General features: G+C 46.4%; 1 protein-coding gene and 2 non-coding genes across 9 annotated transcripts; all 3 read right to left on the bottom strand.

Moving 5' to 3' along the window:
• Positions 1 to 14: 14 nt before the first annotated feature.
• Positions 15 to 25,386, bottom strand: LOC118784461 (ubiquitin-associated protein 2-like). Of its 7 annotated transcripts, XM_036538696.1 has the most exons (30): positions 25,349 to 25,386; positions 23,065 to 23,195; positions 22,513 to 22,590; positions 21,722 to 21,832; positions 21,207 to 21,378; positions 19,891 to 19,986; positions 19,100 to 19,145; positions 17,130 to 17,174; positions 15,882 to 15,988; positions 14,698 to 14,757; positions 13,072 to 13,124; positions 12,297 to 12,382; positions 11,948 to 12,128; positions 11,411 to 11,612; positions 10,666 to 10,979; positions 10,138 to 10,310; positions 9,605 to 9,812; positions 7,842 to 7,881; positions 7,113 to 7,311; positions 6,951 to 7,020; positions 6,401 to 6,713; positions 6,157 to 6,245; positions 5,867 to 5,920; positions 5,451 to 5,532; positions 4,334 to 4,554; positions 3,843 to 3,936; positions 2,881 to 3,021; positions 1,974 to 2,041; positions 1,040 to 1,234; positions 15 to 674 (listed from the first exon to the last, which is right to left on the bottom strand). In XM_036538696.1, the coding sequence occupies exons 2-30, from the start codon at positions 23,152 to 23,154 to the stop codon at positions 579 to 581; spliced, it is 3,684 nt and encodes a 1,227-aa protein (XP_036394589.1). In that variant the 5' UTR covers positions 23,155 to 23,195; positions 25,349 to 25,386; the 3' UTR covers positions 15 to 578. The 7 variants fall into 7 exon arrangements, with proteins under 7 accessions (XP_036394589.1, XP_036394594.1, XP_036394592.1 ...); XM_036538701.1 differs by lacking the exon at positions 2,881 to 3,021; XM_036538699.1 differs by lacking the exon at positions 14,698 to 14,757.
• Positions 13,876 to 14,010, bottom strand: LOC118785296. The gene has a single exon (XR_005005274.1). It is a non-coding gene; the product is annotated as a small nucleolar RNA SNORA21 (small nucleolar RNA).
• On the bottom strand, positions 16,132 to 16,266 carry LOC118785297. The gene has a single exon (XR_005005275.1). It is a non-coding gene; the product is annotated as a small nucleolar RNA SNORA21 (small nucleolar RNA).
• Positions 25,387 to 25,401: the final 15 nt, after the last annotated feature.

Genomic DNA, 25,401 nt, shown 5'->3' with positions numbered 1-25,401 from the left:
CATACATATATATATATATATATATTTTTTTTTTTTGGTAAAAAATAAAACTTCATAACAACTGCATTACCGGTTTCACATACTCTTTCTTTTAAAAATAAATCTGATAACGTCCAGGAAACAAAACATATCAACTTTTACTTTGACTCTGTGGCAAGATGAGGAGGAAGGGTGGAGCTGAGAGAGGGGGAGAAAAACATACAAAAAAAAAAAAAAGAAATACCAGGACCCCTCTCACCCCCCAAAAGATAAAGGAAATGAAACCAAAAAGCCTTTGTGGAAAAAGCTCCATGTTACACACAGGAGGAAGAGAAGGTTGAGGCCACAGTTACCTCAGTGCACTCTTGCACTGGGTTTAGAAATGCTCTCCTTCTGGTGTGTGCTATTCCACTACACACGCTTTTCACCTGCCACTCCACACCACAGCGCCCGCTTGCTCTGTGTAGCCACACCTGTGGTACAGGTGGGCGCTGCCATTGTGTCACAGGAAGAGAGAGCCGGGGATTCAGCACAGCAGGAGACAGTGTATTCATTACAGAGCAGATGAGGGTCAGGCTTCGGGGCTTGGAGGACAGGTGTTAGTTGGCTCCCCAGCTGTAGCTGTTGTAAGCAGACTTGTTGACCTGCGACTTCTGCTGAATGGAGGAATTCTGGCTACGCTGGCCGGTGCCACTCTGTAGAGGGGGGAGAAAGACGAGGGGTTGACTTCCTAAATGGCGCTCTGCAGCCTTCTCTTCACGCTCTAAACGGCTCTCTCTGCTGCGTCACGTGGTCAGTGGTGGGATGGAGGAAAGTGCGGATGTTCTAAACACAACTGTTCTATCGCCTACACTCAAGTCCACAACTAACGAAATTTGCATTTTAAATATTACTACTTACATACAACGCCCCCACCCCTCAGTTATTATGTTTTAGAATGGTAAACAATAGGCCAACAGACAAGCACTTTTGGAAAAAAACTCAAAATCCCTTTTTTATTTGACCTCATATACAGTATCACACTCACTTTTTCTCTCTCGCACACACGCACACAGGGTACCTGTCCGTCCTGCTGCAGGTGGTGGTGCAGGATTTGGGAGTGTGGCTGCTGATGGGGTGTTAGGATGTGCATGAAGGGGGCGGGGGCGTAGCCAGCGGCGGCGGGGGGGTTGATGGGGCCCCCGCTGCCCAGGGCCGAGGGCAGGCTGAAGGAGGCTGCTGGAGTCCCCGCATGGAAACCCTGCTTATCGAACGACTGGGAGGCACAAGAGCAGCACAAAGAGCTCTGTTACTGAACGGTCAACGCCTCCTCAACAATCTTTGCAAAAGTCTTTTTAGATTACATTATCTTGATTAAGAGGGATGCTTACAAAGCTAACATCCCAACAGAACAAATTAAAATATGACCTCTCCAAAATGCCAAAATGAACAGAAATATACTGACTGATTACAAAACTAAAAAAAAGTGAGAAGAAACTGACCTAAAACTACTTAGACGCTTATAGGCCGAGTATGGCACAGGGTGGGACTTGTTTGCATGTCTGACATTTCAATATGGGCATCTGATGCTGGTTCTCCTATTACAGACATTGTGTGTTCTGGAAGATGGTAACAGTAGAGTTCCTGACATCTGTCTAAAGCTCAAAGCTGGTAAGCTACTGGACTGTTATCTTCTCAACGTGACTGGTTCAGCAAAAAAGGGCTTTGTGCTGCCAAGCACTGCAGTGTCACACGGTCCACCTTTATTTACATGAGGATATCTCAAGGAGAAATCATCAGACTGGGGATTATTTCACCTCATGATAAGAACACATGCTTTTGTGTTCTATAAACAGTTTGTGTGACATCTGCAGTGTTGTTTACTGATGTTTATTAAAATAAAGAGAGACTTCCTGTTATTAAAAGCCGTGTGGGAAGAGCAACCATCATTATGGCCATGGCTTAATGGTAGATGAGGTTCCTCCGAGTTGCTAAAATACCCGAACACCCCTCACCTGCGTCTTTGTGTAAACAGACCCTGAGATGTCAGGGACCCCAGTGTTGCTGGACGTCACAGAAACTCCTGGAGAAACAGAGGAGTACATTAGGCAGGGGGAGGAGGGGGGGGGGTGACACAGGTTTGCAATTCATAAGGCTTTACTCAGGGTTAGGTCTTAGTTTTCCCCCCAGAGGAGGACATTAGGCAGACTGAAAACCCTTCCATTTACAGTGGCAGTGCCCACCACTAGAGGGAGCCAAACCTTATCAACTATGAACAGTCCGGTAAAAATAATCATTACAAAACCTCAGTGAGGAGACAGGGGAAAGATGTACTGAGAACACAGAAGGCAAAGATCTTTGAGAATGATCAACAGGAAGAAATTCAATGGAAAGCGGGGGGGGGGGGGGGGGGGGGGGAGCACAGGTGTTGCAGTTCAGTCAGCCACTGCACATGATAGAGAAGCTCCCTGTTTCTCTACTACGCACTGCATAGCCATGGCCTGCTACATAGGATCAACAGGTGTGCACTATGTAAGACAGCACATTGTAACTACACACAATCCTGGAGGATGAGCAACAGACAAATTCATTTACAGCTTGCAGGACCAAGATCCCCTGCGGGACAATACATCTTGATCCTGGCTTGATCTTGACTGAGCTAGGGGTAATTAAACACAGAGCTTGAAAACCGAGGCAGAAAAATAAACCCAAAATGAAACATGAATGAAAGCCAGAAATCTCAGTTGCAGAAGCAGAGCAGAGCTTCCCGACGCCCCACACTGACAGAGCAGAGCGCAGCAGCAGGGTGAGAGAGAAGGGGAGGGCGTCTGCACTGCCAGCAGGACGGAGGGGCTGCCGGAGAACAGAGGCCGAAGGAGCGGGAGCGGCGCTGAGGCGGTGAGGGGACAGCGCGGGACTCACCGACCCCGGGCCCGGTGACAGAGCTGGCCGGCTTGCTTTGCGCGGAAGCAGCGGCGGCGGCGGCAACAGCGGCAGCGGCAGCGCTATATCCACCCTTACAGAAATCCCCACTCCCAGAAGCCTGGCCCATATCCTCATAGCCTGCAACAACCAGACACAGCCGACAGCCCTCAGCGTAGGCCGCGCACCGGCGGGACAGCACCGCACCGGCAGGACGGCACCGCACCGCAGAGAGGGAGGCCAGGGCGCGGTGCAGAGGGGCGCACCGAACCCAGCGGGAACAGGGAGCCAAGCCGCGCTCATTCACATTCACATGGGCCGCCAGGGTGTAGCCAGGGGTGACAGGAAGGGGAGGGGAAGAGCAAAAGAAAGGTGGGCTGACGACAGAAACTACATAGCTCAGGAACAGAAAAAAAATGGAAAGGCCCAGAAGTTAATGGTAGCCATGACTAGCAATGAGGAGAGTAACGACAAGAGGGATCAGTTATGCAGAACAGCATGGAAGGAGAGTGAATGAAGCGCAGAGGATAGAATGAAACTCAGGACTAAGAATGGAGAGATGGCTTCCCATCCACAGAAGAAAAAAGAAGACAGGAATGAAGCAGGAGGTCGATGTGAAGACAGGAAGCATAACTACATTTCTATTTGAGTGAAGGCTCTCCAGAGTTAGACTGGTAAAGGGGATTTAAATAGTATAAAAAAAAAAATGCTTCGAGCAGTGAAATGAGGAATCACTGTGTGACTAATGTCAGTCACCAGAATTTCAATGGATTGAGAATGTCCACTATACCTGCCACACAATGCATAAATCTATTAGACTGAAAGAGCCCCACTAATGCAAACAGAAGTCCATATATTAACGAAGAGAGGAAATGAGGTCAAGACGCACAAGCAAGCTGTGTACAGTGCCAAGGCAAAATAGAGAGCACCACCTGAATGGCCGTAAAAGGGCTGAGCCTTACCAGTGCTGTAACCGTGGGAACCGTAGCCGCTGGCCTGCTGAAAGGGCGTGGCCGACGCGTTCACGCCGTGCTGCTTCGATGAGGTAGGAGCCACCTGGACACAGACACAGGACGTCACAGAGCTGCGACCCTTATGACCAGTTAATATGCGTACTATGCTTAAAGACACCGCTGCTTAGTGCTAGGGCCCAGGGATATCAAACCTATCAACTGTACTACAGAGTGTGGAGCAGGGCTCGTAACCAAAAGGTTGTTGGTTCGATTTCCCGCTGGGGCGCTGCTGTTGTACCCTTGGGAAAGATACTTAACCCACAACTGCCTCCGTAAATATCCAGCTGTATGCATGGATAACATGTCAAAAACCTACGTAAGTTGCTCTGAATAAGAGCGTCTGCTAAATGACAGTAAGACAGCGTCATTAGCTCAGGGTGCTGGAGGTGTTGCAGTGCGGCTCACCCCAGCGGAAGCGTGTCGGTCCGCCACACACTCACCGGGAAGATGGCGGGCCCGTACTGGAAGGTGCTGGGCAGGCCCGGCACGCCGGTGTAGTAGGGCAGGCTGGTGTAGCTGTAGCCGGGCGGCAGCGTGGGGTTCAGGAAGGGCTGCTGGGTGGTGTGGTGCGTCTGAGTCTGGCTCTGCTGGGGCTGCGCCAGGGTGGTGGCCGGAGCCGGGGAAGGCGCGTCACCCCTCCCAAACTTGGTTAAATCACCTGCTGCAGGGGGGAGAGGCCGAGGTGTTGGAACAGAGGGGGATGGAGGAGACGCAGAAAGCGAAAGATGCTCAATGATATAGTCACGTCAGAGCACTGCAGGACAGCCAATCACTGAGTGTGTAGGCCTGACAGCATCTTCACTCAGACCACTGCCGATCCACTGATTTTACATGAATTTGGGGGGAACTGAGACAAGAGCAAAACTTCTGAACACTTATCAGTAGCCAGATTCGCTGCTGTGTTTTCAACACATGCTTGGTAAGGCTGGAGAGTATCAAAGAATGAAAGATGACAGTATGAGATGGTTAAGAAAAGGCTAAAACAAAAGTTTGCAGGCATTTCATGCGTTTCAACAACCAATCTACAAACACACGGATGGAGAGGGAAGACATGCAGGGATGCAGTGACATGTAATGCTCAGAGAAACCTGAAACAACTAAAGATACAGGAGGAAAAAAAAAAAAAAAACACTGTACTACATGTGAAACAGTGTGAGAGCACTACAGTTCAGTCAGCCACTGCACATGAAGGCCTGACCGCATCTGGAAGCAGCTCCCTGTTTCTCTAGCACACACTGTCCCCCTGTGTAGCCATGGGCTGCTGCACAGGGTCAACTGGTGTGCATTACATAGAGGGCATGAGCCTTTCCTTAACTACAGTTTCCCTTTTTGTCTGCGCAGTTCTGATTAAGTCAGTTTTAAAATCCAGCAGAGGGAGAGAAACTCATGCTTTTAGTCTTCTAAGACTGAAAATAGCAACAGGGAGAGGTCCACAGTAAGAGGAAGCATGGAACTTCAACATGAGAAACGGCACCGAATCTGCTGCACAGAAATGCAGTGCAAATACAGGATGTGATGAAAGTAGACAGTAAACGAGACAGTGATCAAGGTTCTCACCGGAGTAAGGGTTGCTGGTCAGGCTGCCCTCTCTGCCGGTCAGTGCTGTAGTAGGGGTGGCGAAGGGGATACTGTAGTAATCCTAACAAGAATAAATCACAACACTGTGGCTTCTATGCATCCCATACACTGAACCAGCCGAAGATGCTTATTTCAGCTACAACAAACCTGAATGTTACAATGCGAGGGTGGTGTGCTCTTAAATACAGCTTCTTTTACACATCCAGAACAATCAGTGCAACCTATGGAGGCGGCACAGTAGGCTGTGCCCAGGGTTGCCAGTTTAAAGCATGCTGGGTTTTTAAATGGAATCCTGTACTCTTACTTGCGTTTTCCTGTGCTTTACGTGGCCACTCCTATTATTTACATTTGGCGAGTAGGTTTTCCCAGAGAAAGCAGGACAAGGAGGCACTCACCATTGGTATCCGGGTCTGGAGCATCTGCAGGTCATCGTAGCCATACATCTGTGGCTGACACACACACAGGGGAAGAGACACAAGTTTACACTTTCAAATGACCACAAGTTTACACTTTCAAATGACCTGCAGCCAGTGCATAAAGATGCAAATGAGAGCTTAAGTGCCAAATCTGTGGCGACACACAGTAATCCCATCCGTGAATATGAGTGGGCTGATAGCATCCCTGTGATACCTTTATGAAAGATCAATACTGTGCACATCTGTAAGCCAGGTGAGACAGTACTCACTGGGTATGGGTGAAGCAGCCCCGGTGCCATGATGTAGGGGTTGGGCAATAAGGGCGGTACCCCAGGCGGTAAATTTGGCGGAGCTTTCCCTGCAGAAAACCAGGAGGAAGACGCACACGTCAGAGGTGCAAGAATTTACAGCTTCAGCTGCTGATTTCATATCTGAACACCGACTCCATGTTCTAATTGGCAGACATGACGCAGGCAGCCAGCAGACGTGGCAGGATGCTGTGAGGTGGCTGACCTGATGATAGCGCCGTAGAGCTGCGGGATGACGATGACGATGAGGCGGCTGCCGCCGTGGATGCGGACACGGTGGAGGCGGTAGCGGTGGAGGCAGTGACGGGGCCCACGCTGCCGGCGCTGTTCAGGACCGCGTTCAGCCCGCTGACCGGGCCCAGGCCGGGCTGGGCTGCGGCGGTGCTGACAGAGGGGGGCGGGGCACTGAGTGAGGCTGACGCCGAGGACGGGATGGAGGAGGGGGAGGAGGAGACGGGTGTGGCGGAGGCGGGGAAGGAGGACGAGTGCAGGCTGGAGTCTCCGTCCACGCCCGGGTGCTGAGAGGGCCAAAGGAAGGGGGAGGAGGTGGAGATGGAAGACAAAGAGGAGGGATGATGCAGGTGATGACAAAAAGAGGTGGCAGGGAGAGAGAGGGGGGAAAAAAATATTTAACTAACACTGAAGAGTGAATGAGTATGGCATTGGGACAAAATCGCCACAATAAATAAAAAATGCCCAGTCTCGCAATAACGAGCCTCAGTACTTAGTGGCCCATGCACTTAAGAAGTACTTACCAGCAGACTGGAGGTGGTGGTGCGTACTGTGGATGAGGGAGCCAAACTGTTCTGCTGCGAAGAGAGCGTGCTGGAGGAAAAGAGGTGCGGCAGTCATCTCATATTCCGACCAATCACAACTCCCACCACCACCCTCCCTTTTATCCACCAATCACATCTTACTTGCTGTGTGGAGGCTGAGTTACAGCGTTTGGGGGAAGATCCTCGCCGTGTCCCAGCGCGCTGAGGGGCGTCTGACTGGGCGCGCTTAGCAACGACGTGGAGCCTGTGCTGCCGTCCGTCAAAGACGCCATGCTGGGCACGGAGACGGCGATAGCCGGGTCGGAGACAGACTTCGCTGACACTGCAGAACCCGCTGCAGCTGGGGGAAGAGAAGGTTGGGATCACAAAGCTTTTCCAGCCACAAAACCCCAGTCCTGCTCGCAACATACAATCAATTCAAATGCGACACACGTCTGGAGATCTCAGTACTGAACACACGCTAGTATATGCGCCGCTGGAAGTGCACACCTCGGAGGGAAGATATCCCACACCCCAGTGACTAACTGCTGTTATTGCTAAATTTCAGTTCAGATCTTTCAGATTCTGACATTTTACTCACCACCGCCCCCCATTTGCCTACTCTTATCGGTGCACGGAATATGCCAGAGAAACTCAACATTAATCTGCAGAATTTTCTCTAGTTAATATGTATTCAGTACTGTGCATGAATATCGTATTCAGTACTGTGCATGAATATTGTATTTTCAGCTTTTTCATAGTTCAAGTGTGCCCCATTTGAAATAGCTTAAATACCCTCTTTTTACCCCCATTTCAACTAGAACCCAACCTGCTGGGAGATAATCCAAGACCAAGCACAAATCTAAACAGCTGCAAATCTGAATCACTCACCTTCCACAGACTGTGTCGTCTGTATTGAGCTGAATCCATTCTGAAAAACAGGAAACAGGCATGCAGCCATATAAGAAATCCACACGTGACATACAGTAGACTGGACATGAACAGGACAGAAATACTGAAACGCTTTATTTCAGAGCAAGAAGCAAATTTGAAGTAAACCCAAACTGAGATGTGTTTTCTTGTGTAAATGCTTCTAGAATTTCAGATCTATAAGAAAGCTGAACTTTATTTTTTATACTGGCCTTCTAAACCTTCCTACTTCAACATTCATACTTTCTTTTAACTTATCTAGAGTCCTCGATCCCAAACATTTTTATTGCATACACACCCATCCAAATCTGGCCCAGCCATTAAGTGGTGACATGCTGTACCAAAAGGAGTTTTATTCACTCTGGCTATCTACAAGTACTTAAGAAATAACACCGTCTTCCATTTCCATGGAATTACCAAGCTGTGCAACCTCAACATTACTGCCATAGTGAATAAAATAAATAAAAAACTTGAATAAGTGTTCTAGTTTGGCAACCCATGCTTTACTTGCCTTCAAAACTACACTTGTCACTTTCCTCAGAGAGCACTGCAAACACAGAGATGACTTTTTAACCTGTCAGACTTAGTAATTTAACCAGGGAAGCAGTGTACCAGACACCTCTGCTGCTCTGGGACACAGGCTCTGCCAAAGCACTGCACTTTAAATGCACATTTACTGCCAACTCAAATAAAACCCCTGGCATCTACTGTCTGCTCAAATACACAGGGAGCTGCTGCCTTTAACAGCTTCTGAGATTTTGACAATGCATATTTTCATTGGTAACTTGGCAAACTGGTAAATGCATCAAGAATTTATCAAATCGACCATGCCAATCTAGCTGCTTACGGATGCTTCAGAAAGTTCTTATGGATGACGCGATGTCCTTGATTAATGGTATGGAGGGGGTATGTAAGGGATAAAACCCTGGCGACGCTGTGAGTGGGAACAGCGCTGGGGAAGGGGTAGGACCATGGGGGGACCGTGCACTAAGACTTTGAGGTCGACTGTAACACAAAAAGCGAGCTCTCACTGCAAGACTGCAAAACAATGAGAAACAAGTTCCCGTTTCTTCCCCGTTTCCCTCCCCTAACACAGGACTTCTCTATAGATGGATGCTTGGCATAGCTGGAGAGCAGCAAAGGATGAATTATGATGGCATGAGATGGGTAAGAAAAAGCCAACACAAACCCTGTTTGTTGGAATTTCAGTTGTTTCAACAACCAATACACTAATGCATGAATGCAGAGAGAAAGGACACGCAGGCATGTAATGCTCAGAGAAACCTGAAACAACTAAAGATACAGGAGGAAAAAACCACTGTAGTACATGAGAAACAGTGTGAGAGCACTACAGTTCAGTCAGCCACAGCGCATGAAGGCCTGACCGCATCTGGAAGCAGCTCCCTGTTTCTCTAGCACACACTGTCCCCCTGTGTAGCCATGGGCTGCTGCACAGGGTCAACTGGTGTGCAATGTATGAATAGGAAGACAAAACTTATTACTCAGATGTTTAGCCATAAACCAGTTAGCAGGTTTGCTTGCTGTTTATACTTTGTGCCTGAAACCATGTCTGTGTGATTACTTAAGAATGTCTGTCCAAACAGATTCATCAGTGACCAGTAATTAAGCAAATGTTCATAGTAGGAAAACAGAAGACTAGGCAAACTTGTAAATGGTTATGCTTATTCATCTCTGTGGCACCAGACAGCTGGGGCAGGGCTCACCTTGCTGGGCTGCATGTCCTTCTGCGGGGAGGAGGAGATGGAGGGGGGGTACCGGCGCGTCTGCGTGGCTCTCTGCTCGTATAGCGAGGGCTGCCCCACCCCACCCACCGAACTTGTCGGAGTCGCATAGGAGGGGCCACCCCCTGGGAGGGCGCTGGCCGGATAGCCTTGGTCCTGGCTGGGATTGGGAATGGTGGACGCAGATTCACTGTGGAGGAAAGGAGAAGGGGAATAGTGGGGCGGCAGTGTAGCATAGTGGTTAAGGGTTAAGGAGCAGGACTCGTAACCGAAAGGTTGCCGGTTCAATCCCCGCTGGGACACTGCTGCTGTACCCTTGGGCAAGGTACTTAACCCTCAATTGCCTCAGTAAATATCCAGCTGTATAAATGGATAACATTGTAAAGAACTGTAACCTATGTAAGTCGCTTTGGATAAAAGCGTCTGCTAAATGAATAAATGTAAATGTAAATGTAAATAGGCCTGATATCCTCACTCACAGCCGGCTGCCTCTCACTCTGGGACGGACTGCCTACCTGCTCATACTGGTGTACAGGCTGTTCTGGGCCTGGCTGGAAGGGGTGCTAGTTGCCGGTGTTGAGTCGTACTCAGGCAGCACCGGTTCTGACCCAAACTGCAACGCACCAAACTGCAGGTTCAGCCCAGGGATGTCCGCAGAACCGGGCATCTCCACTGCAAGTGCTGGGATCTGCAGGAGCCAAAACATTTGGAAAGAATTTTTTTTTTTTCTGGCAACTCGCAGGCAACAACTGTCAGTTTTTTGTGTCACACTGACAAGCTCTTAATTTTTAAATAACTGTTTAAAAAAAATTACCGTGCTTAAAACCGTGATAGCTTCAGTGACTCGGTATTAATGGGGTTATGTCACTAGCCCTGCAGAGAGTGAGATGCAGAGACTGTGCTTGTAAAGTTATGCTATTCCTCACATAACCCATGACAATTGCAGTGACAGGCTTATTCTACTTCCTATGCGAACACAGGCTAATGAGATATGCCACTCCCCATTGGGACAGTGATGTGAGCGAGCAGTCTGGGTGCAGTACCTTGCTGGTGATGGTGGTCCTCTTCTTCTGCTGTTTAAGTCTGTGCTGCTGCAGGGGCTGGGGGCTGGAGGACTGGTTCTCAGGGGAGCCAGGGGACATCTGCTGGCCGGAGCCCAGGGCAGAAGGCTTGGGGAGGGGTGAGGTAGCGGGTGCCGTGGAGGTTGGGGCTGTCTGTGGGTGTAGGGAGGGGGAGACAGAGGAAGGAGGGGGTGCTTTGTCTTGGAGGAAGGCTTCCATCATAGAGGAGGTGGGCTGGTAGGGCTGGCGCTTGGTGAAGGGGCTGTGGGCCGCAGGCTCCGACTGGGGCTTCATGTCTAGAAGCAGGGGAGGAGGAAGCAGGAGGGGAGGGCAGGAAGAAAGGTAGACAATAAGTGCATGTTCTGTGTCCCCTCCATACGAAAAATCTTCATCTTCATCTGGTCGGCGCCATTAGCCAACTCCCTAACTTTCACTCTTACCCCTCTCATTCCTACACCAGAAACAGACATAATTCAAAAACCACATTTGTAGGATTAAATTTCTAAGCTGTTTTTTATTCACAGATTCACGTTTTTCTTCAGAGCTTTGTTCAAAAGAAAGTTACTTTCACTAAGGATTTTTCTCAAAAAAGGTGTTAACTCAGGAGTCAAGGCTTCTTAGCATAAAATAATAATGCTCATTCGTCCTTTAATTATGTCCTCATTCACATGTGGCTAGTCATCCATGATCATCTCATTCCCAAAAGCTGACATCAGAGTGTCCTTACCATACTGTCCGAGAGAGCTGGAGCTTGTGTCCCACGAGGAAGTGGGGGGGTTCGGGGGTCCCGTCTGAGAGTGCTGAGCTGCCAGTTGTGCCAGAGCCTGGGCTGTCTTGAACTGCTCAAGGAACTGTGAGCCGTTGGTTGCCCTGCTGCTCCCCCCCTTGGGGTCCCCCACCTCACCAAAGCCTTTGCTTAGCATGCTGGCCTGTGGGGAGAGAGGGAAGAAGGGGGTGTATGTGAGGGCAGAGAGTCAAATAAACAGAGCAAGGGATGAAGGGTATCAAGAAAGAAGGGAAAGAAAAACAAAATGTAAGGAAACCTATGTTGACTGAAAGCTGAGCAGTTCAGCAGGCCACAGTGAAGAAGCCAAGTGACACCTCATGACCAATTTTTGTACCAAAAAAAAAAAAAAAAAAAAAAAAAACTTTTCCTCCTTTCAGTTAGATGCATCAGTTAGAAAGGGTTTACACTGGTGTGCTACTCTGCAATGCTGAAGAGACACAAAATATCAACTGAGGCTGTTTATATGCTTGTACTCACCATGCTGTGCTGGGCATAGGTGGCGCTAGAGGTGGGTTGCGACAGCTGGCCACCCTGCTTGGAGCTGCTGAAGACCAGTGTCTGGGAGAGGGAGGGTGGCTGGGAGCTCTCCAGAGCGGCAGCTTCTGTCTCTGAGGAAGAGGAGGGGGTCGTCTTCCCTAGCAGCACCGCCAGGTCGATCCTGCAGGGGGCAGAACTGAGGTTCAAAGGAGGACTGAGAGCGCCTTTAATGCAAGATGGTGGAACTTCATTTCTAACTGGCTCATCATGGCACCATTATCAATTGCAATCTCATTTTTTTTTCCAATAAATTTTGAAGAGAGAAGAGGAGAGTGTTTTACAGACCCACCTCTGGCCAGCAGTGATGGTCACATTCTCCTGGGGCAGGGTCACAGAGGATGTATTGGAGGCTGTGAAGACCTTAGGCTCTGACAGCTGAGGAGAAACACACCAGAATAAGGGGAGAAATGTCATGCAGGAGACATTCAGACTGAAACCACTCGTACAGACATGCCGATGAGTAAAAGACTCATACAGGAGACTGGTGCAAAGGATGAAGCTCTCACAAAAAAAAAAAAAAAAAAAAACTGTTCCACATTTGCAATACAATTAAGCTAGGCTGCGTACATGGCATTTAATACATGGCAACCACACTAGGAGTTCTCTCCATCACTGGCATGTTAAAGACATCTTGGAGCACAGAATAACTTATGATCGGAGGATGATGCTTCTTGGACCACACTGAGTGGTACTACAGTATGTTGTCAATCAACTTCTTGTGAAGATCTGATATTTACTAAAAATATCCAACACTGTGTGGAGTCTGATCAAGTTTTCTTCTGTACAGTATTTGAAGGATAGCTAATCTGATTCAAGTGTATTAGACACCCAAGATGTCACACTGCATTTAAACGGAAATCTGAAGACTTTGCTGATGACACCAAAAGGGTTTGATTGGCTGGTATCAGTTCATCTCAGATACAGGATAGCTCCTTCCACAGTGGGGTGCATGAAGTCAACCTCCATCGCAAATGATAACCCAGGCTCTTCATGGGACTCCATTAGTCTTTCCAATAAATGTCGGCCTATCAAGCTTCCAGAATGCCTCTTAACCCAGCACTCACATCTTCATTCCAGTCCTCGGTGCCCCACTCCTCATTGGCTGTCCTCCAGGCACCTGAGAACACAGGCCATATTGTTACACTTCATCTGTCCCTAATTTCTAATTAGAAAGCAACCATAGTACCAAAGTAAGATCTTTGTGGATGCAGACACAATATTGTAAAATGTGGGGCCTCTAAAACACAGCTTTTCTTCAGAACCTAAGGCAATCAGCTTTCCGCAGTTGTTTGTTTGAACAATTGAAACAGAGAGAATAACCAAGCCAAGCCAAGTGAATATGTGTGACTCTCACTCCCCAGTGACTTCCATTATAGCAGAAGCAGTTAATTTACATTCCACATCCAGAAGTCTCTTTCTCTCAAATCTCTCTCCTGCTGAGTATCCGCTGAACCACGGCCTTAGAGACCCACTCCAGCAGATCAAACCATCTTAGAACCAACAGAAAATGAATTGCAGTCTGCTGTGGTGGGGAGACTGGTGCTGAGCAAATCTGTCATGCAGGCCGCTTCCATGAACTACATTATATTTACATTTATTCATTTTGCAGACACTTTTATCCAAAGCGACAAGCAAAAAAAACCCATAAAGGAGTCAACAACGAACTAAACAACTATGATAGGAATTAAGAGTGTCGCTACGTGTGGAAAGTTTAAAGCAGGACCACAGGTAAAAAGCCTTGCCGAATATCTCATTGGGAGGGATTACCCTGAGAAGGCTGCCTTAGGAAATGACAGGTTCACTGCAGGCTAGAGACAAACGTGCTGGCCAGCGGTTCAGGGTCATGAGTAAAACTCCCACTTGAGATGAACTGTCACATCACGGATTGAGATTAAACAGCACATGTCGCTACCACCTCACCCAAGAGCAATGCACTTACTGTTCCCTTCCACGACAACTCACCCAGCCACTGACACAGGCAGAACAAGTGCTTTAAGAAGGGGGCCCTCCGCTGCCGCTTAAAGCAGTCAGTATGACGTGAGGCATTTGTGGATCAGATTTACATTTAGCTCAGAAGGACTGAAAGTACAGGCAATGGGACAGGTGACAGGCAGTCTGCTTAAAGGTCTACTGAAGCCCCAATGAATAAAAAAAACGTAACAGGTTCCTTATATGCAATGGTAATGCAACTTTGACATCATTTTGACACACGTAAGGGAAATCACTGTACTCAGAGTCAGAGAGCTGTTAGAGAGTTAATCTTGAAACTGAAGGAGGAAGCATAAGCTCTTCTCAGTAAGCCCATGGCAGTGCCTCGTGTATTTGGAGGGGAAGACTGTATAAATTACGACTTCAGATATTCTTGATGTTATGGATTTACAGTGCAGAGACGAGCTTAAATGAAAGTAGGAATGAGAGATGATCATGTTAGAAATTCCTCCTCCTGCACACATCTTCTCTAACCTGGACCTGAGACTTCAGTACGATCTGCATTTGCACAGTAAATGTAAATATGAAGAAAATAAACTGGCAATTACCTCCATACCACAACAGTACAGATGATATAATATCTGCTGGTAAGATGTTGCAGGAAAGGCTGAAAATGAATGATGTAGGAAAGCAAAGAACATAAAATGAAAATTGCCTGGAAGCAGTTCAAGCTCCAGATTAAGAAAAAAATTAAATCATACCATGAGCAGAGTCAAACTTTCTGGGATAATCTGTTCCCTCAACCCCAGGGAACTCAAGCCCTGGAAAGAAACAAAGACAAGATATCCATGAGGCACACACAGTACCCTCTGATCAGAGAGATCCAGAGGTCCCTCTCCAGTTAAGTATGCTCAGAACGCTTGTCAGCGAGACCCAGTGCAGCACATACTTTGGGACACTGCAATGTACACAATGGCAGTGGGTGAAAAAGGCCATGTGGCCACTCACCTTTATTCATCAAGACACAAAAATCATTAGTTCAACTAATTGTTCAATGCTTTGTAAACATGGAGACTAAGGTCTTAGTGCTAATTCAGTTCTATGAGCTGATGCCAAATAGTTAAAGTGGATCTAATCCACTCCAATGTTTAGTGCCTCATGGTTAGTTTTTACAACCATGTAAATTAAGGAGTCACAATGTGTGTTGAGGGATCAGCAGTAAACAGCCTTGTAGTCTAAACTACTTCCAGCTGGTACATACACAGCTCAGAGTGATTACATAGAGAATGTTTCCTTTGTGAGATGGTAGGTGAACAGATGGTGCTGGCCTTGAGTACCTCCCATTTCTAAAACAATAGAGTTCAACAAAAAGCATAACGCAAATCCCCAAAATGATCCCCAAAATTGCCAAAAAGAAATGAATTCTTCTGGAATATGTTAATGAGACATTTTAATGATAACGAGACAATGACACAGAGAATTCTACTTTTGCCTCTAATTTTAGTAACCTAAGAAACGGTCAGTGCAAGAGCAATCCAACCATGAAAGATACAGGCAGAATAAAGAGAAAAGCACCAGACCTAAGAGATGGTCAATGAACAAAACAAAGAATAAGAGTGAGATTGATGAAAAACACCGAAGTACAAGGCACAAGAGAAGAGACACTTACACCAGGACAGGGAAACAATATGCACACAGAAAAATTCCAATTTGTGGCACTTCGGTAACAGTAACTTTGACTATGAGACCAAGTTAAAATCTATTCTCACAAGGAAGAGCAATGGATCAGTGGACAAGGGGCACGAAGAATCAGCCCAAACACAGACCAAGGAAGAGTACAGAGGATTAGGAGTACAGAGAGTAAGGCAGAGATGTAGGCAGACATGAGGGGCCAACTGGACACAAAAGGACAGATGCTGATAGACAAGCTGAGGCAGCCACTCACTGGTGCCGTTGTCAGGCTTCAAGATGGACGTGCTGTTCCAGGTGCTGCCCCCTCCGTAACTCTCCTCAGTCTGGGCTGGCTCTGCATAATCCGCTGGGTTAAATGTTCTGGTGGCCGAAGACACAGACCCAATGGGGATTAGTGGTTACAGTCCGTCAACTCCGCTGCTGGGGTTTTTCTGAAGTACAATGCATTTCAAAATGCACTGACAAGTGTAAATGGAATATTTTTAGTCTGGTGTATTTACGTGAACTGTCACATCGCGGATTGAGATTAAACAGCACATGTCGCTGTCACCTCACCCAAGAGCAATGCACTTACTGTTCCCTTCCACGACAACTCACCCAGCCACTGACACAGGCAGAACAAGTGCTTTAAGAAGGGGGCCCTCCGCTGCCGCTTAAAGCAGTCAGTATGACGTGAGGCATTTGTGGATCAGATTTACATCTAGATCTAAAGGACTGAAAGCACAGGCCAGTACAGGCCAGATGACAGAGGTTGTTTCCTGAAAGGTCTAGACTAGATTTGATTAGAAATGCTACTCCAGATAAAGCTGTTAGACTAGCGCAGCCCCGATGAATAAGACAAATTGACATGATACATTCTAATAAGCAAGGGTAATGAGACATCACAGCAAACACTGTATTCAAAGTTAGACATCTGAACATTAAGCACATAACCACCCCCATATTCTAAACTGAAATCATACAGTGCACATGTGTGTACACACACACACACACACACACACACACACACACACACACACACACACACACACACACACACACACACACACTCTCTGGCTGATGTCAGTCTGACAATGACACACATGGTTGATCTTCCTGAGCTCTAGTAAGAATTCTATTCCAAAGAATCATTCGTGGGAAAATTAAAAGAGCATAAAAGAGTAAAAATTGGGAACAGGGACAGATTCAGTTCAAGCAGGCCACAAGGAACAAACACTGACTAGACGGCAACCAATCCCCACCTCTGTTAAAAGCAAAGCTGTGGTTAACTGACAGGTTTTACACGTGCTGTGTGGTTTCACAACTTCACAACCTGAAGAGCCCGCCTCAGTTTCACAATGTCCACCCTCAGCATGCAAAACTCTCCTTTCTCAAGCCACCTCTGCTGTCCTGTAACCTCCTGCCTCCAGGCCTCTCTTCTGCCCCCACACAATATGCCTACCAGTGCCCCCTCTCACACCCTACCCCCATCCAAAGGTACACTGACACACAATCAACTCACCTCTCATCTCCTGAACAATCACATCCTGCCCCCTTATCAATCTGGCTTTAGAGGAAAAACAACAGGAATGATTACAGCAGGCTGTGGTGCCAATGCAGTAGCAGTGGGCATTAACTGCAAGCTTGAATGGGCTAGAGGAAGTCAATTCAAAGGTCTGGTGCACAGCTGGTGTATGCGAAAGCTTTAAGGCCAGTTACCAAAGCCATATGCAGGGTAAAGGATAAGTTGTGTGCACTGACTGGTGATCCTTTCAGACTGTCCTGGTAATATTCAGCCTTTTTAACACAAATCTGAGTAAAGGACATTTTGGCAAAAATATGAAGTGATGAAAGTCTTCTTTAGCATTCTGCAGAGAAAATGCAAATCTGTGCAAGACATGCTGGGCTGCAACTAATTTTAAGTGTGAAAGCGGGTGGATGGAAGTTCCCTTACAGTCATAAAACAGGAAATACTTTTACAAAATATTCAAAGCTTCAAAGTGCAGTGCAGTGGTGCGTGTCAAGTAGAAATGCACTGTACTGAACATCAAAAGGTTCTCTAAATGAAACACTATTTCCACATGCAATGAAAAAGAGTAGATGCTTGTTCAGGACATTTAATTGTAACTGATATGTCATAAAGTGTCATGTAAAATGACTGATGGTAGATATATTGATACACAGAAAACATGGAATTTAGTTAGACTAAATGCTGGAAATAAGATGGTTTCCCAAGCAATGTGTATTGATTTATCAATTATAACTATGGGAGGGGGAGCACAATTAGCGCTCAGAGAAACCAATTCACACACATGCAAAAACGAAAGCCAAGCTGCAAGTGTAGCATACTAGACCAACACACCCACTTAAGAAATACAAGCCACATACAACAAACCTTTTTGTATTTTTTTAAAGCTCAGACAAACTCCTATAAAAAGTCTGAGTTCAAACAACAAACACACTAGAAAATCTGTCAATGCATTTTGCAATAGCACACGTCACAGCAAGCTGAAACTTCCACACCCTTAGACTGCCACTCCAACTTCTCCCTTCTTTTTTAAGCAACTGAAGTTTAGCTAAACAATATAAACAGTGTAATGTGCATGTGGGAAAAAAACATTATAGATGATATCTAATGTAAAACCTACATTCTTACATTCCATAAAAGCTATGTTCCACAATGACTACTTGGGAGGAACTCAATTCCCACATCTACAGTCAAAGCATGGTTTAATTTAGAGCCCAGAGGTATTTCAGAAGAGCATTTACTGTATACTGAGACCAACTTGAATGCTGCATTTAATACAGTATTTAATAGAGCTGTTCAATTATCGATCACTTTAATGGAAGTCATTTAAATGAAATGTGTTGGAGCACTCCAAGAACCAACTCTGTCCCCTATTCATGGTTATCTGGCTAATGGAAATGTGCCATTTTAAACATTCCATTGAAATGGAAATCTACACATGGAAAGTCCCATTACAGGCAAGAAAAGCAGGACTGGGAGCTCCCCAGGGCCAGGGCTGGAGTTAGCCCAGCACCCTCTACACTTTGGCACACACAGCACACCCACACTTCACCCGATCTTAACTGCTCACACCACCCACTGCTCCCGGACATCAGCACAAACCATATGAGCTTTCCACTACAGCAGGTTCTATGTGTATGATCTGAAGTACAATGTGCTTTAATTTGATATACCACACTATTCACCCTGCAAGCACTGTCTATGCCAAAAACAATCCTGCTTGCATGGGATAAGAAGAAACATATTCAAAATGACTCAGGCCGTGTCTACATGCAAAAACATCTGAATTTTGCACCAGCCATTAAGCGTTCTTCCCATCCCTGAGTCTTGTGTATTTAGGTGGCTGCAGCCATCTTCTTTTAAAATGAGTCACTGTGAATGAGGTTATTTTGGGACCTTGGAAGCAGCAGAGGAAAACAGGGCTCGACACCCTCCCTTTCAGAAACCTCAGGGTGCCAACTTACCCCATGCCCTGAGCTGAAAACCTGCCTCCTCGCCTTCCAGGGCCACCTGCACAGAAGGAAAAACGATTAAGAAAGACTGATTACAAACAATGACACTTAAACTGAACAGTTTTTTTTTTTAGCTGTGAGCTCAGTGACAGCTGTACCATCAAACTGGGTCATGTTCACACTAATTGGGCATGAAATATGGGACACTTCACTTAAGTACTGCATGGTGTACATAAACAGTAATCACACAATCAACTCAACGGAAGATCAAGTCATCTTCTCAAGCAATCACCACAAGCACAGAAAGGCAGACAAGTAATCTCAAAAGATCTCTTCCACAGGAAAATGCTGATAAAACCACAATGTCACACAATAAGCGGAAACTCCTGTATGCAAACTCACTGATTAACAGGTAGAAAGACATGCAGAAAATGAGTTTACCAAAGTACTTAATTTACACTCATCAACTCGTTTAAACATTAGTCATATGATGTATCCTGTGATTTGCTTACTGTATAACACACTGTATCCTTTCTGAATCCTTTCAGAGGGCTGACAACCCAAAGATATATATTTAGGTTCAGGTTTTCATAATTCTGTGTGACAAAGTTTTGATACAATCTCTTCCACACTACTACTATCTACTACTGCTATTAGCAACCAGCCTGAATCTCAGTGGGAATGACTTGGAACTATAATGACAGCCTTTCACTGTCAACAGTGGAAGCGGACAATAAGGCTCATGCACAGAAAAAGTGGCAGGACTACACTTCACAGTAAGATGGAGCTCCCGGCGCACCCACCTCTGCCTCTCCCTCTGCCACGGCGGCCGCGCTCCGTGCCCCGCCCTGAATCGCCACCTGCCTTAGCCCCATCCAGACCATTCTCCTGAGCACGAACTGAGGGAGTGGCACAGAGGCACAGAATGAAAAAAAGAAGAAAAAGAGGGGAAGAGACAGGTAACATAGGAGGAAGGGATAAATACAGAGGCATGGAATTTGTGTGTAAAAGAAGGGGTTGAAAATGACAGAAAACAAATGTAAAAAGGCAATATGACAAGATTGGGTGGTGGGAGAGATGGATAGGTTTGTAGAGGTACAGGGATAGATTTGGGGGGAGAAGGGGAAAAGTCATGATTAAGAATATGTGCAGCAAACAGAAAATCAATAAAACACACAGATATCCCCTTTCTACTAGTGCACAGTGGTGTATGTAGGCAACTTCACTGTGGCGGGGATCTGCAAAAACTCCCCATTTTGACATGTGTGGCATCTCCAGATAACTGGCTACATACGACAGAGACTTCTGGGAGCATTTCCCTACACACCACTTCTGTGGAAAAAAACCCAGTCCTGCTTCTACACATCAATGGCTCACTACCAATGAAGCTGAACAGGGAAACAGAACTGTGCTCCACTTGGTCTTGTTACAAGAAACGATTGGCCAAGTCCAGTTAAGAAGTGTAGAGAACATTACTGGAGGCAGGGAGGCAGTGAACCCACAGTTTCATACGATCTATGAATTGAGCTGTTACAAATTTTCCACAAAAGCGTTGATTGCAGGGGTTTCTGTTTTGCGTTGCCGTCTGGATCTTAATTGTGGGGGAAATTCAGCAGGAACACTATGGAGCACACGATAACCGAGACTTTCTAAATTTCAGCCATACAGCCGTGGGAAAAAAGGGTTAAGTGCGACTGTCAGAGCTCTGTGTTGCCCTCGGCTCAGAGTGAGGCTGAGAGAGAGCATCTGGTACCGGCTCTAGTTTGGCTGTGGCACACACCGTCCCCCCTTCGTGGCTACAGCAGGAGCTTGGAAGGGTCTACTGGTGTGCAAGAAACGCTCTTTAAGGAACACCATAACTGTCCAAACACTGAAAACCAGCAGAGCCAATGCAACCGAATGACATGTATAATACGGAGGACAATGACATATTACAGTTGTGTGTAAGCGAAGAAAAGCCATAGATGCTTTTGTTTGGCTGAGGTGTAGCAGTTAGTGCTAGTAGGAAGGTGTCTGTCTCCACGGACCAGTGAGCTTTGGGATTATCAGACGTATCTTTGTGATGTTAAGGTTTACATCAAACAGGCAACTGCAGTTTAATGCACATTGCTGTACTCACACTCTCGCCCCCTGCTGGCCCCCCGGGCCCTGCGCGGGGCTGCCCCTCGGCGCCGCGCCACATCCCTCTCTCCTTTCTCTCTGTTCTCCTTCCCTTCCTCTCCCACATCTGTCTGCCCGCCCTCCTTCTGACCAGACACGCCCTTCTTTTTCCCAACCATCTCCCAGGAGTCCTGAAGGAAGGAGAGGGAGGGAGGGAGAAATGGAGTTATGTAAAACTCATTGATTGCATTGTTGATAATGGACTACCAGCAAAAGGATGCGTCTTGCTGACAGACTGCCAACGCAAATCTTTCTGGCCTTTTCTGCCAACTAGCGCCCCAATTATCTCCTCACTCTTATAAATTCAATACCCAGCCCAGCCGATTGTACATATCCCCTGCTGAGTGACATCAATCTCACTGCCATGTGGTTCACTGTTGGATGCGTTTTTTAGCCGTGGCTCTGAGGATCTGATGCTGCCTGCTCTGGCCAGTACCACACACACACACACACACACACACACACATGACTCACAGTGTCGGGGTTGCCCTCTAACAGCACGTTGATGGCTCTGTTGATGTCCCCGTTGCAGTCATGCAGCGCAATCACGGACTCATCCTGGTCTTTGCCTGTGATGTCAATAAGCTGGTGACACGGGAGGGACACAGAGGGACAGAGTTGAGTGCACCTGGACATGTGTAGCACATTCTTTGTGGTCAATAAATTACAGGCCAAAAATGTATACGACAATACAGAAAAGCCCTATGTGTCTCAATCTCCCAGTCAGATTAGGACAATACCAGGTTTATGGTTGTATAACAGAGTGCAATATGGGAGTGTCAGAGCTCTGTGTTGCCCTCGGCTAGGAGCAGCCCTGACAGAGAGCATCTGGTACCGGCTCTAGCTTGGCTGTCGCACACGCTGTCCCCCCTTACAGTGGATAACACAAAGGGTCTACTGGTGTGCAGAGAGCTCATTTAGAGAGGGTCTTTGCTAAAATGACTTCACTACCCTACACACACACACAACGTAACAAGTATGGAGTCATGCAAATACTAGAATGGGAGACTTTGGACAGCATGACACATTATTCTTCAGCAGGCAATCCCAAGGCATCAAAGGAAATGAAGCGTTATAAGAATTGTTTTTGTTCCAAACATCTGCATTGGGATATACTAAACCCCCCTGCACTTCAGGCTAACATGACTTAAGTGACAAATTAAAACATTCTCTGACCATGCTACAATGACAAGGCCACCATGATTTAAGTGACACAGAAAAACAACCTCCAACCAAAACCTCAGATTAAATTAGGCTTGTTTTACCTGCTTGACCTTCTCTTCGAAGTCTGCGTCATTGTGGTCTGAAATCATCTGTGCAAGTCTGATCTGCTCCGCCGTTGCCTGAAAGACGGGAGAACCAACTGAGCGTCCAAAACTTAGCACCTAACACAACCAGCATGGAACCTGTGCAAACATTAACCCATGCAAAATCTGAAACTGGCATCATCTCAATCACGTGCAAAATAAATTTATTGTAGCCTTGCACTACCTGCTCCACGGTTTCACTACCCCAAATGCAGCTCTGGGGTGGGGTTATGGATGTACAGAATAAATGGCCTACTGATAAAACCTATATTACTGGGCTGAACATGTCCCAGGTGGGGACAGTGGGAGTAACAGCAGAACCTGAGAGCGACATATGGATGCATAGACCAAATGTGCATATTACACTAGGATGAACAAGCCTGCTGTCACGCTCAAACTTGTGGAAGGCAACTCTGTGTGTGTGTGTGTGTGTGTGTGTGTGTGAGTGAGAGCGAGAGAGGGAGAGAGATCGATCTCCAAGTGGATTCAAAGCACAGAGAAGGGAGTTACCTGTGGCCTTTGCTTGTGCTGTGTCTGGTTCTGTGTCTGTGTCTGCTCCAAGCTGCCCCGGGCACGGCTACTGCCCACTGAAGTCATCATTTACAGTATATACAAATAACAGTATTTACAAAGGAAAACACCTGGAAGAAAACAGATAAATCGCATTAGATAACAGTCATACACATCTCAATGACAGGCAATCAGAGCACTGAAGATTGTCAAATTTAAGCTACATGTTCTTACTGTACAAATATGTACAAGATTCATGTCTCCTACATGAGAAAAATACCATATAAAATACTGTCTCCACTCAGACTGTAATGGTAGGTATGACAGCCCAGCAAGTTGGTAGTGCATAAGCCATACCTATGTAACATTATTCACAGTAAAGAGTATTCTATCCACCCACTGGACAGATATCAGTGTGGTATTTACAAAGACTGCAGGACAAACCTTCAGCTCTACCGTTAAATGGCCATTATTGCACCACTTGATGCCTTCAAACAGTTAAAAAGAAATATAAAATCCTTGGGCAGAATACATCATTCTGGATAAATACTAAATAATTTAAGGTAAAACGTCAATAACAGAAACTCTAACTTCATCTCAAACTCAAACGCCAATCATTCCACTTGCTTCCCCTTTTGCAATTTGCTGCGTTAACAAATGTTATAGGCGACAAAAACAGATCTAGCCAGCTATTTACAGACACATGTTGCTTTATCATCAGGTATACGTGCTTTGGCAGAGATGTATTGAAATGGGTCCAGTGACATATCACTTCTTTTGCTGATTGACTCACTTCATAAAATAATTAAGTGTTGCTCGCCGGGGAGAAGAATAGAACAATAAACCAGGAATCGCATGAATGACCGGGCAGTAGCTGATAGGCTAGCTACCTAGCTGAATGGCTAACCACGTTTCAATGTACTTTGGCTGGTCAGCTAGTATAGCAGCTGACAGTCAGATGTGTGACAAGAGCTCAGCCAGCATAAGCACAAAATAATTTCCAAAACAATTATCTACCTAGTTAACGTACTGTTACGGAATCGGTAGGCAGCGAGTTGACTTTCAGTCTGAAGCACGCTAGAGGCGTCCCATGTGGCAACTCTGTGTAACTGGTGATTGTTAGCTATCAGATTAAATTAAATGTACAAATAAAATAAGCTTTATTTTGTTAAGATCGGCTAACTGCAACTACTGGCCAGAAACGGGAAAAGATTTCGGGTTTCGATCAGACTGCCGACTCGATGGCTAATTACCCCCATAACAAGTTGGCTATGACGCTAGCCAGATGGCTAACCGGATATCTAGTTAAACTTTTTAAATGCCTTTAACCAGACAGTTTTGTTCGCTAAACGACGAACGCAACAAGTAGCATCAGTTATATAAATCATAACGTTAACCACACTTCTAGCCTTGTTAGCTCGTGGGTTAGTTTGCGACTTCCTAATTAGCCATTTGATTGTACCGCTAAGTAGCAGCAGACTAGCAAAATGTAGTTCCCGACATTAAGCCTACAACAGTACTTTGTTACACTAGTTAAACTACACAGACTAATATTTAGACCAACTCAATACATCCTACAGAGTTCATAAAAGCTGGGTAACCTAGGACAGTCAGTCCATGTTAGCTGCTTTCCTTTCACGTTTTACTTTTTTACAAAACCCCTAAACAGTGTAGTTAGTGATATCTATGTAACTGAAGTAAAACCTAAAACTTAACATTTGAGCCGCTTCCGCTCCTCGCCCCTTCCAATTTAGTTACTAACTAGCTAGCTAGCTAGGAAGCTTAGTTAGTTAGTTATATAGTCAAGTTCCTTAGTTTGCTAGCTACCTCATGGTCGGCAGTCAGCAGCCATTGAACACACTAACGCGGTTACCAAGCCGCCTAGCCGACAGTGACGACCCACGGCTATCAAATCAGTCGATTTTAAACTGATCACCAAAATGATCACAACACGCCCTGTCGTTTAATACCAGGCTATGCCACCATGGTGGGATGCTATCGAGCTAAGTAACAGCTGCCCACCCGACAATCATACCCACGAGCGAGCACTAGCAAACTTGAAACCGGGGCCCTTGCTAGGCCACAAGGCCCCGAGTAACCGTATGAATATTTCACGACACGACTGACCACAGACCTGACTGGGGCCCTTAAATTCAACCACTAACCCGACTAAGTGACCTCAGTATCGATCTCGTAGTTCGACTAAATAAAGCCGGATCTATAAAGCAGATACTGAAAATAACGCCAAACTGGACGGACAATAACGCGTGAGGCTCACACTTACCTGCCTCGCTTCCACAGTGACACCCCGACAGAGTGGCGTCACGTGGTTAAGAG

This window comes from Megalops cyprinoides, chromosome 10 (genome assembly GCF_013368585.1).
Source record: "Megalops cyprinoides isolate fMegCyp1 chromosome 10, fMegCyp1.pri, whole genome shotgun sequence".
NCBI classification, from domain to species: Eukaryota; Metazoa; Chordata; class Actinopteri; order Elopiformes; family Megalopidae; genus Megalops; species Megalops cyprinoides.
This window is presented reverse-complemented; position numbering and strand designations above follow the sequence as displayed.

Excerpts from the sequence above, each read along its gene's own strand:
- LOC118784461 (XM_036538696.1), bottom strand. The coding sequence starts at position 23,154 with ATGATGACTTCAGTGGGCAGTAGCCGTGCCCGGGGCAGCTTGGAGCAG. Across the intron at positions 21,833-22,512 it reads TCGAAGAGAAGGTCAAGCAG|CTTATTGACATCACAGGCAA; the intron begins GTAAAACAAGCC and ends CCGTGTCACCAG. Across the intron at positions 3,937-4,333 it reads ACGGGCCCGCCATCTTCCCG|GTGGCTCCTACCTCATCGAA; the intron begins GTGAGTGTGTGG and ends GTCTGTGTCCAG.